The following is a 13,818-nucleotide window of genomic DNA, read 5'->3' as shown; positions in this document are numbered from 1 at the left end:
AATAAATTCAAGAGATCCTGCCTGACTGTGGCCGGGGTGGGGGGTGGGGGGCGGGCATGAGCGGAGGGGGGGCTACTGTAGTATTTAAAATATTAGTTGCAGTGTTCTGGTCAATTTTAGGTGTAGAAAATGCCATTTTACCTTTTTCATGTAAATTCAGTCAACTGAAAACTTGTAATACTTTGTTTCTATGTAGTTAGATTCTGGGTGATTATACTTCTTTATTGGTCAGCCAAGCTTATTTGTTTGGAAAGGTGCAATAAACAAATACACAGTAATTCTTTTGACTATCACTGGAGTGGTAATTTAATTGGAGGTCCTTCCTTTCCTACAAACTTGAGCCCCTTAATCAGGCCTCTCCTCCTGACCGCCTTGTTTCTATTAATGGTGTTCTTATTTTCCACAAGTCATCTATGATTCCTTTTTCCCTCAGTATCCTGCCCCTCCTTGTTGGTAGTCACCCACTCAGGCATGCTCATTTTTCACTCACAGCCTCTTAATGCATCTGTCCCTTCATCCGGTGGGGAGACTAGCTCAAGGGGTGTTTGATGGTGTCGTAAGGGTGTTTGCAGAAGATGGGCCTGGTTGTTTCCTTCTGCCTTCTGTCTCCTTAAGTTCTGCCTGTCTCATCCTAGTTATTCTTAAAACGCTACTGCCCGTGCTTAAAAAGCTTTATCTGGATCAATTATCTGAGTCTCTTCTGAAGTGTTTTAATCCCTTTGCTTTCTGAATAGGTCAACATTAAACTCCTCAGCCCAGAAATCGTTCAGTCCTGTCTTTGTGTGTGTGTATGCTTCCTGGACCGCAGCATCTGGCAGAATTGTTAGAAATGCAGAATCTTGGGCCCCCGACCAGACTTACCGTTTCAGAAACTGGGGGTGCAGGGATGAGGGTGGTAAGGGCCACCATAATCTGTAATTAGGTGGTCCTGAGAACCACTGCTTTAGACCATGGCTGCCCAGGAGTCCTTGTCAGCTAGCTGCACCACCTGAGGGGTACAATGAGTGGCCTGATGCTAGCGTCCTGGAAGAAGGGACTAGTTTTACATTTGCATATTGCACATTGCTTTGCATTAAAATAAGAGGATTTAGTACAAATAATTTCTAGTCTTTCTGCCTAGTTTAGGATGGTTTCTTGTAAAGCGTTCCACTTTCTAATCTCTTGGCTTCGACTTCATGGGCTAAAATTGGGGAAGGATTAAGTTGCCTCAAAGGATGAGGTATTAGGATGTGCTTAGAACATGTGATAGAAATAGCTTAGACATCAAGGGTAAAGTTAGGAGGGACTGTCATGCTGCTGCTCCCTTTTCCCTCTGGTTTGTTACAGGGCAGACAGAGGAGGCTGTTCTCCCCCCTCCCTTTGGGTGCTGGTGTCCTACTTTTCCAGCATCTTCCTCTTCTCCATCTTGTGCTTTTCCTGGGTGATGGTTTAAACGTCTGACTATCATCTGATGGTTCTCATCTGTAGCTGCAACGGAGACCCCAGCCCTGAACTGGAAGCCCACAGTTCAGTCATCTGCTGTTTCTGAGAGAGGATGTAAACCCTTGTGAAGTCTCCAAAACCACATTGACCCTGAGAGAATCTGAACTCAGTTCTGTGGTTTCAGATATAATCTGTTTGCTGACAGCTTCTACTTGCTCTCTTTGAGCTTGGACCTCTTTACGTGACGTGCAGACTCTGACACCCGGTTTCCACTCCACACACCAGCTTGGGTGTCCAAACCGCACTCTTCAGGCCTCCCCCGAAGCCTGCTTCCCTCCTAGTCCTAACCATCTCAGTAGGTGGCACCTGTGTTTTATCAGTTGCTCCCAACGCCTTGGAGTCCTCATTGACTGCTGTCTTTCTTGTAGACTCCACAGCCAAGTCCAAGGCAAATCCAAGGACTCTCTTTGGAATGGATCTAGGATCTGACCACCTCTCACTCCCTCCGCTGCTACCACCTCGACGTGAGCTGGACTGTGTAACAGCCTGCTAACTGATCTCCCTGTTTCTACCCCTGCCCCCCTGCAGTCAGCAACCATAGCTGTGCTTTTAAAGCATACGTTACTCTTCTGTTCACAGCATGACAGTGGCTTCCAGTCATGCCTAGGAAAAGTCAGGGTCCGAAGAGGGGCCTGGGAGGCACTGCATGATGGCCCCACCTCCTCCCTGACCGTCTTCTCTACCCTCCTGCACGCGGGGCTCCTCTCACACTCTCCCGAGTGCACCAGTTGTGCCACTGCCTGCGAGCCTTTCCAACACTTGACGTTTCTTCTGTGCATCAGGCTCCAGCCCCTGGGGGCTGCATAGCTTGCTCCTCACTTCTTTCCAGTCTGCAGTCATGTGTTGCCTCCCAGAAGCCTTCGAGTGCCCTATATAGAACAGGACCCCTGTTGCTGTGTTCCCCTCTTTACCCTTAGTTTCTCTTCACATCTGACCATCTGACTTCATGTATTTACTTGTCTGTTGTCTGCTCTTAACTGTTTATCAGTTGCACAAGGGGGCGCCTGGGTGGCTCAGTCAAGCATCCAACTTCGGCTCAGGTCATAATCTCGGGGTTCGTGGGTTCAAGCCCTGCATCGGGCTCAGTGCTGACAGCTCAGAGCCTGGAGCCTGCTTCGGATTCTGTGTCTCCCTCTCTCTCTGCCCCTCCCCTGCTCACGATCTGTTTCTCTCTCTCAAAAAAATTTTTCACTCACATGAGAGCAAAGCTTTGTGTTTACTTCCTTCTTCCAGCTCTAAGGTCAGTGCCTGGCATAAATGGACCTTGTCTTCTCCATATTTACCTAAACTTCATCTGGAACCCATGCTTTGTTCCTGACACGACCAGTGTTTGGGTTGTGGCTGGTTTATTTTACCAAGTGTCTCATGTTTCCTGCCTTCTAGAACTCCATTGCTTGGAGGAACTGAACTGCTTTACTGGCTACGTTGTCATGTGCAGGTTTGAAATTCTGAAGTTACTGTTCACTGCCTGATCGAAGAGGTTTGAGGTCTGATTTTTTTTTTCCTTTCCTCTCTTTTTTGCACGTTCTCTTCGTCTTCCTGGTTTGGGGATTTAGTCCTGGCCACGACGGTGCATGGAATGATAGTCAGCTACAAGAAATGGCCCAGCTGAGGATTAAACACCAAGAAGAACTGACTGAATTACACAAGAAACGTGGGGAGGTACCGATAGCCGCTCCCCATCTGTCTTCTGCTCTGTGCGGGCCCTGTGGTGGGGGAACAGGTGGGCAGGCACACTAGAATTAGCAGCCATCCCAGCTGCCTGTGGCATCGGCCTGTCTCTGAGAACGCAGCATCGGGAAAGGTGAGGTCTTCCCCTCCACCAGCAGAAGGGTGAGCCCGAGGGATAACTGCTGGTTGCCACACTCACAGGTGGCATGACAGGTATAAGTGGAGAAACCTCGAAGGAAAGAGCTTGCTGCTTGTTCTACCGAAGGTCTAATACCTTCCTAAAGCATTTGAGAGTGAACCCTGCAATTTCAGAAAAGTTCATTAGAAAGAATGAAAAAGTTCTGGGCTGTGTTTATCCTGGGTGGTGGTCTGATGGCAAATTGTAAAAAGAAAAAGTTATCAGTTCAGCTCAGTTGATCATTTTATCAGCTGAAGGGTTTGAAAAGGTGGCCAGCAGGGGTGGGGGGTGCAGACAGGTGTCCTCAGAGGGAACCTGTAGCACTTCTCGTCTGCCCACGGCTGCTGTCGGCAGGCGGGGAGCCCACAGCGTTCCCATGAATGTCCCCATTGACCCCTCTGCTCCTCGCTGCCACCTAGCTCGTTTCTTCTTGGTGCCTGGGCTGAATCCCACGGGCATGTTTTCTAGAGTAACCCACTGTTGTTTAGTTTCCAGCTGAGGTCCTGAAATCTCTCACTGATGAAAGTGTTCTTTCCTCCCCAGTTAGCTCAGTTGGTGATTGACCTGAATAACCAAATGCAGCAGAAGGATAGGGAGATGCAGATGAATGAAGCAAAGTGAGTAGAGGCGACCCTTCTGGGACTGGTCATGGGTTGCACTTGTCCTTTTACTGTCGGCCGGTGGGCGGGGCCGGCGGTGATGGCTGGTGGATGGAAGCCACACCGGGCTCAGCAAGAGTGTCATTTCTGTGCATGCACAGCCTACCTGCTCTAAGGGAGACAAAGGTAAGGACAGTGCCCTCAGTCTCCCAGGTTCCCAGCACACCCCTGGGAAGTACCCTTGGCCCTTGGAGTGTTCCTGAAGCATTCATGGCTCTCCCTGTGGGCACTGCATATGGCAGCCGGTGTCTTCTGTGGTGGAGATGCGGCCAGCATATGTGAGTGCGTGGCCCTTGGGAACAGGGATGAGTCTGTGGGCAGGACTATTCTTGATCAGGGAGAAGCCTGGGATTCCCAGTCCTAGGACGTTTGAGCTGGAGGGGAGCCTGTCTTTCATCTGTGCCTTTTTCCCTTTCTCTGTAGACAGGGGTCTCCAGAGGCTTAGAAAGGCATCTTTGCTCCATGAATGATAGAATCAATAGAATGTGCAGAATTTCCAGCCTCCTCTTAAGCCCCCACTTTAGGCATCAAAGCTCCCTCTGGGGATCCTGCTTTTGTAGTCATTCATCATCTGGATGAATTTCACCCTACATATTTCCTCTCCTAATGGGCTTGTCCTGGAAACCACTGGGGCTGGGCTGGGCTGGGCTAAGTAAGAGTCCTCCATGGCACCAGGTGTGCTGGCTGAGGCACAGGGCTCTCGCGTGGTGCCATTCCTCCTCTCTGTGTCCTGCTTTCAGAATTGCAGAGTGCTTGCAGACCATCTCTGACCTGGAGACAGAGTGCCAAGAACTGCGTGGTAAGCTTCAGGACCTCGAAAGAGCCAACCAGACCCTGAAGGATGAGTATGATGCCCTGCAGATCACGTTTACTGCCTTGGAGGAGAAACTGAGGAAAACTACTGAAGAGAACCAGGAGCTGGTCACCAGATGGATGGCCGAGAAAGCCCAGGAAGCCAACCGCCTCAATGCAGAGAATGAGAAGGATTCAAGGTGAGACATCAGTTCACTGTTAGTGGTTTCCGTTTTGGGGGAAGTAGAGCCTAGTTCTCTGAAAACAAAAAAACCTAAATCTGTAGCTCTGATGATGGGGGACAGGATGAGACAGTCAGAAAACACTAGTCAAATTAGAAATAGCAGTGGTGGATATAGAAGAGATTTGCATTTATAAGAACACTTTTGTGGCTGAGCAGAGGATTACCTTCCAGAAGGGTTTTTGGCCTGTTACAGTTTTTGCCAGTTTCTTTCAGTTTTCTAGGAGAAAAGCTGATTCATTCTTTCTTTTTTTTTTTTTTTTTTTTTAAATGTTTATATTTGAGAGACAAGAGTGTGAGCAAGGGAGGGACAGAGAGAGGGAGACACAGAATCCGAAGCAGGCTCCAGGCTCTGAGCTGTCAGCACAGAGCCCGATGCAAGCCTTGAACTCATGAACCATGAGATCGTGACCTGAGCCAAAGTTGGATGCTTAGCCAACTGAGCCACCCAGGAGCCCCAGAAAAGCCAATTCTTGAACAGTATAAGGTAAAGCAGAATTCAAAAAAGATTGGAATTTCCCCCACCCCTAACTTCATAAAACTGTCCAGACCCATATGAGGTTCTGGCTAGTATACAAGAGGGGTACGATCTAATCTCACATGAATATAGATGGGAAATTCCAAAGTCTCAAATTTCACTGGTACTTTTTTTTTCCTACTAGGATTTATCCCAGGAATGAAAAGATGGTTCATTAGGAGATCAATTAAGTCTATCACCTTGCATGGTAAACAGTATGACCACTTTAGTAGATCCCCAAAATGCCATTTGTTCAGACTCAGTTCCCAGTCCTGATAAAAACCCTTAAACTTGGAACAGAAGCTTTTAATAAAAACACCTGTCTGCAGCCAGTAGCTGATGGTGTACTTAACGGGGAAGCCTCCCATCTCAGACCCCAGGAGTCCGTCTCAGTGGAGGGAAATGTGTGTTGAAAATTCCCGCAGAGTCCCTAACACATCAGAACCAGGACACGGAACGCAAGGTACTAGAAGCAGCGGGTGGGGGTGGGAGAGGGGTCATGCTGATCCACCTAGAAAGCCCAAGAAAATCCCCTGAGAAAAACTAGCGCTTAGTGTTCACCAGAGCTTGGAACATACGATTTTAAAGCCCTGGGTCAGTAGTTTAGAATTTGAAAACCCCCGTTAATAATCTAAAAGAATGAAAATAGGAAAAGGTCTTAAAGAGTAATAGTGATAGTTACTCCTACCAAATAACATATTCAGGTAGATTTCAGAATCTATGTAAAAACTGAAACCATGAGGTAGAAGTAAAAAAACCTGGTTATCTGCTATTGTATGAAAAATTCCTAAGAGGACTTTCTAAACATTAAAAGTAACAGAAAAAGTGGACTGTGTAAAATTTTCAGATTTCTTAAAGTCAGAGAACACAAAAGCAATCAATGGGACATGTGATTGTCAAGTAAATCTCCTGATATGGAATTGGATTAAGGAGTAGGTGAGCCCTTGCACAGGTGGGAAGTGCAGGGGGTTCGCAAAAGCACGAGCGCATGTGGTCCGTCCATCTGGCCCCCACGGGCTTGGGAAGGAGACGAAAAGCACCTTCACGTTGCTCGTGGCGAGCCCGTTCCACCACCTCCCGAAGGGCACCCGGGCAGGACCCGAAAAGTGTTCCCACTTTTTGGGCTTCATCCTAAGCTGGTACGGAGACTTGGTCACGGATGTTGTTTTGTGACGGCACATTACTCATAGTGAAAAAGCACTAGAGCCCTTGGGGGAGAAATAAATAGGGATATTTTCCTCCAGTGGGATTTTACAAAGTCATCTAAAAATACATGTTTTAGGAATACTTAGTGATGTGAGAAAATGGATAAAATTAATGCAACTAAAAATAGGATGGGAAGTGTTTTCATAGAACATCTAAAATTTGAATGAAATCAGATGATTGAAAGGAATTATGTTGTTAATGGTGTTTAGTTCTGGGTGGTGAGAATGGGGCTTTCGTTTTCTCATTTTATACTTTTCTGTATTTTCTAACTTTAAGTTTCTGTTGCATTAAAATTGAGCTGTCCTTTTGGATTCTGTCTCATATACTTTTTTTTTTCCTGTAAGATTTTATTTTTATTTCGTTTTTATTTTTTATTTTTTAATTTTTTTTAAATTTTAACTTGTTTTATTTTTTATTTTTTTTTAAATTTACATCCAAATTAGTTAGCATATAGTGCAACAGTGATTTTGTAAGATTTTATTCTTAAGTAATGTGTACAACCAACATGGGCAACACGAGGCTTGAACTTACAACCCCAAGATCAAGAGTCACATGCCCTGCGACTGAGCAAGCCAGGTGCCCCCGTGTTCACTTTAAGTAAAATAGCTCGGCCTCTGCTGTGGAGTCCTTAGGCAGCTTCAGGGTGGTGAGCTCCCCTGGGATGCCTGGAAGTCATAGTGTTGCCTGTTGAACACCTGCCCAGGGAGAAGCAGGCAGGATGAGGAGCTTGGTCATCACAGCGGATGGGAGAATAATACAGACTTCGGTTGAGAGTGGGATGAGAGCATGTTACATGTGTGCTCTAGTTCCTTCCTTTGGAATGTCCTCCTGCGAATATGCTGTCGGGGGTATTACCATCTGATTGCGTAGGCAGGGCCTGGGCTTTCTTTTCATTACTTTGCTTAGACTTTACTCCTTAGAAATTTTCCCTCCTTCCTGCCAATCCCCAGGTTAGATGTCCTCCTCCTAGCAGCCTTTGTTTACCTGATAGCGTGGCCCATTCCATGTTCTGACGTAGCTGTTCATGCTCTGCTGAGGTCTGTCCTCATGGTCAGGCACAGCGGCTGCCGTGTCACACACACTCGGGGGGTATCCAAGGAGGACGTTTCTTTTTGGCTCCTCTAATGAAGGCCGGGCTGCTGGTGTTCTCTCCTCCCTGTGACCCTCAGTCTGTCCTATGTCCCTTGCTTGCAGCAGGTGCCTTTCCAGTAGAGGAGGGTCACACACCCCACCCTGACATCCCAGTTTCCCTCAAAGGTATCTCTTCCAGCTAAGAAGAAATTATTAAAGTTTGTCATTTGTCCTGTTCTCGTCTTCCAGATAGAAAATTAAGAGTGTGATGCACTTTCTTAAGCTGCAGCGTCATCCCTTCCCAAGATTCAGATATGCTACCTAGGGAACTTTTCCCCGTTTTGAGAATTAGCGCTGTGATCGAAGCTTTACAAAAAGTTCCAGCAGAATTCTTGGCTGGGGCTTGATAGCAGTGCTAGAATTCTGCATTGGGGGATCTCCACATAAAGGGTAAAAACCACTAGAGATGAACTTGCCGTGGAAAAGAAAACGAGGCCAAGGTTAAAAGTTAGGGAGATCTTGAATTTAGGACTTGGGGAAAGACAAGAATTGTTCTGAGAAAAGGAAATAGTGGACTCAGCTGCTGACCACATTAAATTTTGTCTGCAGCCGAGACGTCTTGTGTCCAGCCCTGGTCAGTTGAAGCCATGTGCGTTCTGACAGTTCAAGAATCTCCTACCTCAGTTTCCTTATCTGTAAAATACTGCTTAATTTCAAAGCATTGTTAATGATTAAATGAGTTAAAACCTGGAAGTAATAATACCAAGCCAAGCAGAAGTAAATTCTAAGTAAATCTTAACTGTTACCATTCGTGCTCTGGGTACATTGCTGCAGAAAGCCAGCTCTAGACCACCACTAACCCTGCATAAACCTGGTGTGCCTTTATGTCCTGAGAGGCCCCGGGTCATGACAGGCAGGCTTCTCCCTTACTAGTTCATTCACTGCTTTCTCTAAGAACATAATCCCTCTTCTGGGCTTTGCTCTGGAATCCTTTAAGATAGGGTTCCTTACTGATGTTACTGGTGTGGGCTTGGGACTTTGGTAGCTTTGCCCAGGGCAGTTATGTTACTGTATTTTATTTTTGAGTTTATTTATTTTGAGAGGGAGAGCGAGAACCCCAAGCAGATCCTATACTGTCAGTGCAGAGCCCGACGCAGGGTTTGAGAACGTCAGATCATGACATGAGCTGAAAAGAGACGCTGAACAGACTGAGCTGCCCAGGTGCCCCCCAGGGCAGTTATTTTAAATGCGCTGGATATTCAGATGTGTCATTAGAGCTAGAAGTTTATTGAGAGCCGAAACCCCATGCTTTCTTCAAGCAGATATAACCAGTGGGCTTTGTTTTAATAGGCGGCGGCAAGCCCGGCTGCAGAAAGAGCTTGCAGAAGCGGCAAAGGAACCTCTACCTGTTGAACAGTAAGTAGAGATATTCCCGTCAAAACTGTGCTGTTAGTAATTTGATTCACTCTTTTTAAATGACTTTGTAATGTTTTTATTTCTATAAAACCGTGTTATGGATTAGTGGAAAGAAAACTAAAAGATTTAAGGGAGCCGATAAAAACCTACTCGTTACCTCCCAGGAGGCACCTCTAGTGTATGCTCCTCATCAGCCATGAGCGCGAGGTCTGACTTCCCTCACTCTGAACAGGTGACTGCTGCCTGCCTGCTGCTTTCCTCTCGACACTTTGATCCATTTTCTACCCCTCGTCGGGCCTGTTGCCCTGTATTGCCGGGCTGGGGTTCTATCTCTTGCTCTCCGTTCTTGGTTGGTGACTCCTGTAGGAGAAAGGTGTTCATACCGAGGCCCTGCTTTAGATTTAGAATATGTACATTTCTTCTGTACTCCCAGATGTGGAAAATAAATCTGCAGTGTATTTTCCTGAAACTACAAAAAAATGATTGACCTAGAAATGACAGCTTTTCCGGAAACTACAAAAAATGATTGACCTAGAAATGACAGCTTATGGAAGCTGTTTATGCTGCCTCCTGATTGCAGCATAAAGAGGTGGCTGGGCGTGACACGACTCAGGTCCCGCATACTGCCCAGGATCTCACAGAACAGAGCTGAGCAAACCTAACCTAGGGGTGTCTGACTATAGAGGCCTGTTCTTAGTCTCTGTGCTTCCCACTCAGTAGGATTTCTGGGTCAAAGGCCGTGTCTGTCTTTGAAGGGTTTCGATTACCAGTTGCCACATCCTGGTGTTTTCTTAGGGCCCTGGGCCTTTGCACCGTCTGAGTGTCTTCACGTTGTAGTATCTGAAAGTGTTCACATAGGGTCAGCTCACGTTTGCTGCTCTGTTGTCGCCCTTGTGTGAACACAAGTGACTCCCCCAACCCACAACCTCGAAGAAAAGAAAGGCCAGCCTTGTTCTCTTTCTTCAGGCCTGCCTTTGGTCTCCCGACATCCCTGCCAAGACTGGGGTCAGTTGCATGGAGTCCTAAAATCAATAGCCAAGGAAAATGAATTTACTTTGACTTGGTTTAATTTGCTTGGTAACAAGTTAAGTATATATTTACATAATCCAGATAATCATGGAAAAATCTTGCTTTCAAGTTCTAAGGAGTCCAAATATTAGGTGATAAAGTCTTGGGTTGTTAGTTTTATTACTTTACTTCTCCGTGAAGATTGCAACTCGGCAGGAGGTCATTAAGACCAAAATAATTACTTGCCTTCCCCTGAACCAGGAAGGGGAGGGGAGTGCCTTCCAGAGGTACTTTGTATCCAGTGGGATAAACAGCAGTGCCTTTCTGTGGTTTGATTATCTTGTGGGACATGCGATAGACTGACTCCCAAGATGTCAGAAGGACCAAGTGTTTGAACACAACCACAAAATACCCAGAGTCAAAAATGAATTGGGTTTAGATTTTGCTTTCCCGTTTTTTAGTATGAAAGCACTATTTGAACCCGATAGTAACACAGCTGCTGATTTCATTGCTCTTCCAGTAGTCCTTCGTGTCCCCCTGGGCCTCCTGCCTACACTGCCCTTTTCTTTCTTGTACTCCATACCTGCCCCGGCCGTCCTCTGTGCCGCTCAGCCCATCTCACGGGACTGTATCGGGAGCACTGCAGTTCAGTGTGCGGGAGCCCTGCAGCTGTGAGCCAGACTTCTGGAAAGACTGTCCCTTGGCACGCCATATTGTTACAGACTTACTAAACCATTGTCGTTGCCTGCTGAGTGAGAGCTGCGTTCACACCTCACAGGATCAAAAGATCGCTTTTCAAGTTATTTCCAGCTGCAATTCTGGATTTGATTTCAGCAGGTTAAATGTTTCTCTTAGTACGTTCAGAGTGTGGCCGCCCCTGGTCCTCCAGATAACCCTTGGCCGTCTCTGAGGCGCACAGGCCGTGACTAGGCGATGGTGATGACATTCGTAGAGCGGACTCGCCTCGGAGCTCCTGGTGAGCAGAATCAAAGACTCTGCCCCTTGCCTTTCTTTCCAGGGATGATGACATTGAAGTCATCGTGGATGAAACCTCTGATCACGCCGAGGAGACTTCTCCTGTGCGAGCCATCAGCAGAGCGGCCACGTAAGTGGATGGGGTGGGCCGGGAGAGGAGAGCTCGAGCCACAGTCTGACAGCACATTTGTGGCCAGGACATGAGCAGCCTGATGCATCCAGGGCCCTCGCTAGAGCGCCCGGCCCCCCGTCCTAGGCATGGAGCGTGCGGGCTCCTGAGTGTCCCCGTCTTCCTCAGGTCACCTCTTAATGGGAGACAAGCTGTCCCTTCGTGCTGCCACTAGCTGTGAGGGGAGGCAGAAAAGAGTGTAGTGGCTTTCTGCAGGAGGGACAGGCACACCTTGTTGGGCAGATCAGACTGCTTACTTCTTACTTGGGTTCCAGGATTTTTTCTCTTTGCTAGAGCAGAACTGAAAGGGTGGGGATTGGTTATTTACAGACCCCTTGAGGTCAGATTAACTGTGTCCTTGTCTAAAGCACGATTTCCAGGACAGTTAACTTAATGTGTGGGAACCTTGTTTCTTTTAAAACTTGGAAGCTAGGTCCTCCCTCCTGCCTTCCCACTGTTTTCTGGTGGTTTGCTCCTCTGAAGGGTTTCTCAGCTGGGGTTTGGGGACTCCATGGGAAACATACTCCCAGATGTCTATTTTTGTGGACTGTGTTTTATTGATGAATGACTTGGGCAAAATGTTTCTAAGGTTTAAACCTATGCTCCCCTCCTCTTTAGTAAGCGACTCTCGCAGCCTGCTGGAGGCCTTCTGGATTCTATCACTAATATCTTTGGGTAGGTTAGAAAACCTTCACCTTTCCTTGTTAAATGTGTGTGGATATTCATAAGTATTATGTAGGATTTATCACCATTTTAAATGTACACCAAAATTTCAGTGGTGCTGAGTAGACAGATGCTTTAATTTCAGCTTTTCACTTAGCTTCTTCCTTTTCTCCTCCATTTTCTTTATCTTACTCCCGCTGCGTGCTGATCTCTGGCCTTTCCTTTAGTCTGTCCGAGTCTCCCCTTTTGGGACATCACTCTTCTGATGCTGCCAGGTGAAAATACTACCCTCTCTTGGCCCGGCATGCGAGCGTGGCTCCTTGATAATCGTAATCGTGCTGATCACCGCTTCACCATCCCCCACCGCCCACCCCTCCCCGCCATGGTCGGATGTGCATGTGCACCCAGGCCGCTGTGCATGCTCCTAGGAGCGCTTCACCCTTTTGAGCAGGCGCTAGGTTGAGCTCTTTACCCAGCAGTCACGCTCTCATCCCTCTCTCCTTTGGCATGCATTCGACTCCTCCTTGGCCACGGTGTACGTTGAGGGTGATTATAAGTAGGCATAGATGTCACCTTGAAGTCATCTTATAAAAATACAGACGAGCTCCCTCTGAGCGGGCAATTACAATATGTTGAAAACGTTTCGTAGCAGTTTATTGACTGGGAAGCAATAGTTTGGGATTGCTTTTCGGTGTTGGGTTTTGGAGTCCATGAGTTAGCAAGCCGGAGAGTACAGGTATGTGCTGGAGATCTGTCCGGGTGTCATTTGGGTGAGGGTGCTTCTGATCGGGTGCATCACTCTGTGGTTTGGAGAGTCTAGGAGGGAGAAGAAGCTGCCAAAAGTCGTCTGTGAAGCCCTTCTGGGCGTTTGGTGGACCTTAAACCCTGTGCAGTCCTAATAGTTTCCTTTATGTTACTTCTTAGGAGGCGCTCTGTCTCTTCCTTTCCAGTTCCCCAGGATAACGTGGATACTCATCCTGGTTCTAGTAAAGAAGTGAGGGTGCCAACGACCGCCATATGTGTCTTTGTAAGTATGGTTTAACCCCACTCCCAGCAAGCTTTGTATGGTAACAGAGCCTGACAGTTAAAGGATCCATTCTGTGCTGTAGCTAAGTTTACTACCATTTTATTTGTAGCAATAGCAAGCTCTTACGCCTGTTGGCTCTGTCTGAAGGAAGGGATTGATACATTTTGCTTAGGTTCAGGGGGCAGGATTTATTGTAACCATTCTCTAATATAGGACTGGCTGAGAGAAATTGGTAACATGAGAGATGGGAAAAGGGAGAAGTGATTAGGGTTGGTGAGAAGTTACAGTCATGCATGTAATTGTCATCACCAGTTGGCTTCCATCTAGAATGGAGATTCTGGTCAGTAGTCTGTTTTAGAAGGTTGATAAGGGCAGCTATTTGCTTCATGAATCTGCCCAAACCCGTGTGACTTGCGATTGTTAGGAGGAGTAAGGTTGGAAGCAGGAGACTGTCCTGGGCAGAGGCCACTCGATAGCCGGACTGTCAGCTGGAGTTCAGAGCTGGGTGCTAGTACCGAGGAGTAATTAGGTCCCCACTGGGGTGATTGAGTAGCACTGGGCCCAGCTTGGAGAAACACAGAGTACCTGGCTCAGGGCCAGCAGTCAGGAGGCTGGTGGGGATCGAAAGGCAGAGCAGGGCCCAGGTAGCTGGGCTGACTCTTGGATTGCATGGGGTGAGTTAGAGGAGCTCGCTTTCAGGGTAGAGAAAGACTCGCTGTCAAAATGGGATGAAATTTATATGG

General features: G+C 47.2%; 1 protein-coding gene and 1 long non-coding RNA gene across 5 annotated transcripts in view; both read left to right on the top strand.

The window, feature by feature from the left end:
- ATG16L1 (autophagy related 16 like 1) overlaps positions 1-13,818 on the top strand; it is a 48,654-nt gene that overhangs the window by 5,064 nt on the left and 29,772 nt on the right. For 2 of the 4 annotated variants that reach the window (XM_047086093.1, XM_047086095.1), the window contains exons 3-9: positions 3,039-3,144; positions 3,875-3,948; positions 4,731-4,982; positions 9,168-9,233; positions 11,260-11,346; positions 12,004-12,060; positions 12,973-13,075. In XM_047086093.1, coding sequence (XP_046942049.1) covers positions 3,039-3,144; positions 3,875-3,948; positions 4,731-4,982; positions 9,168-9,233; positions 11,260-11,346; positions 12,004-12,060; positions 12,973-13,075 — 745 coding nt within the window. The remainder of the gene's footprint in view (positions 1-3,038; positions 3,145-3,874; positions 3,949-4,730; positions 4,983-9,167; positions 9,234-11,259; positions 11,347-12,003; positions 12,061-12,972; positions 13,076-13,818) is intronic. The other 2 variants (XM_047086094.1, XM_047086096.1) reach the window with 1 other exon arrangement.
- LOC124516642 (uncharacterized) lies at positions 5,423-6,056 on the top strand. Its single transcript, XR_006963080.1, has 3 exons — positions 5,423-5,510; positions 5,686-5,748; positions 5,870-6,056. It is a non-coding gene; the product is annotated as an uncharacterized LOC124516642 (long non-coding RNA).

Source organism: Lynx rufus, unplaced genomic scaffold (assembly GCF_022079265.1).
Source record: "Lynx rufus isolate CCGP_SWC_20201006 ecotype Redwood Valley unplaced genomic scaffold, mLynRuf1.p SCAF_2, whole genome shotgun sequence".
Lineage (NCBI taxonomy): Eukaryota > Metazoa > Chordata > Mammalia > Carnivora > Felidae > Lynx > Lynx rufus.
The sequence above is the reverse complement of the archived record's forward strand: the minus strand, read 5'-3'. Positions and strand labels throughout refer to the sequence as shown.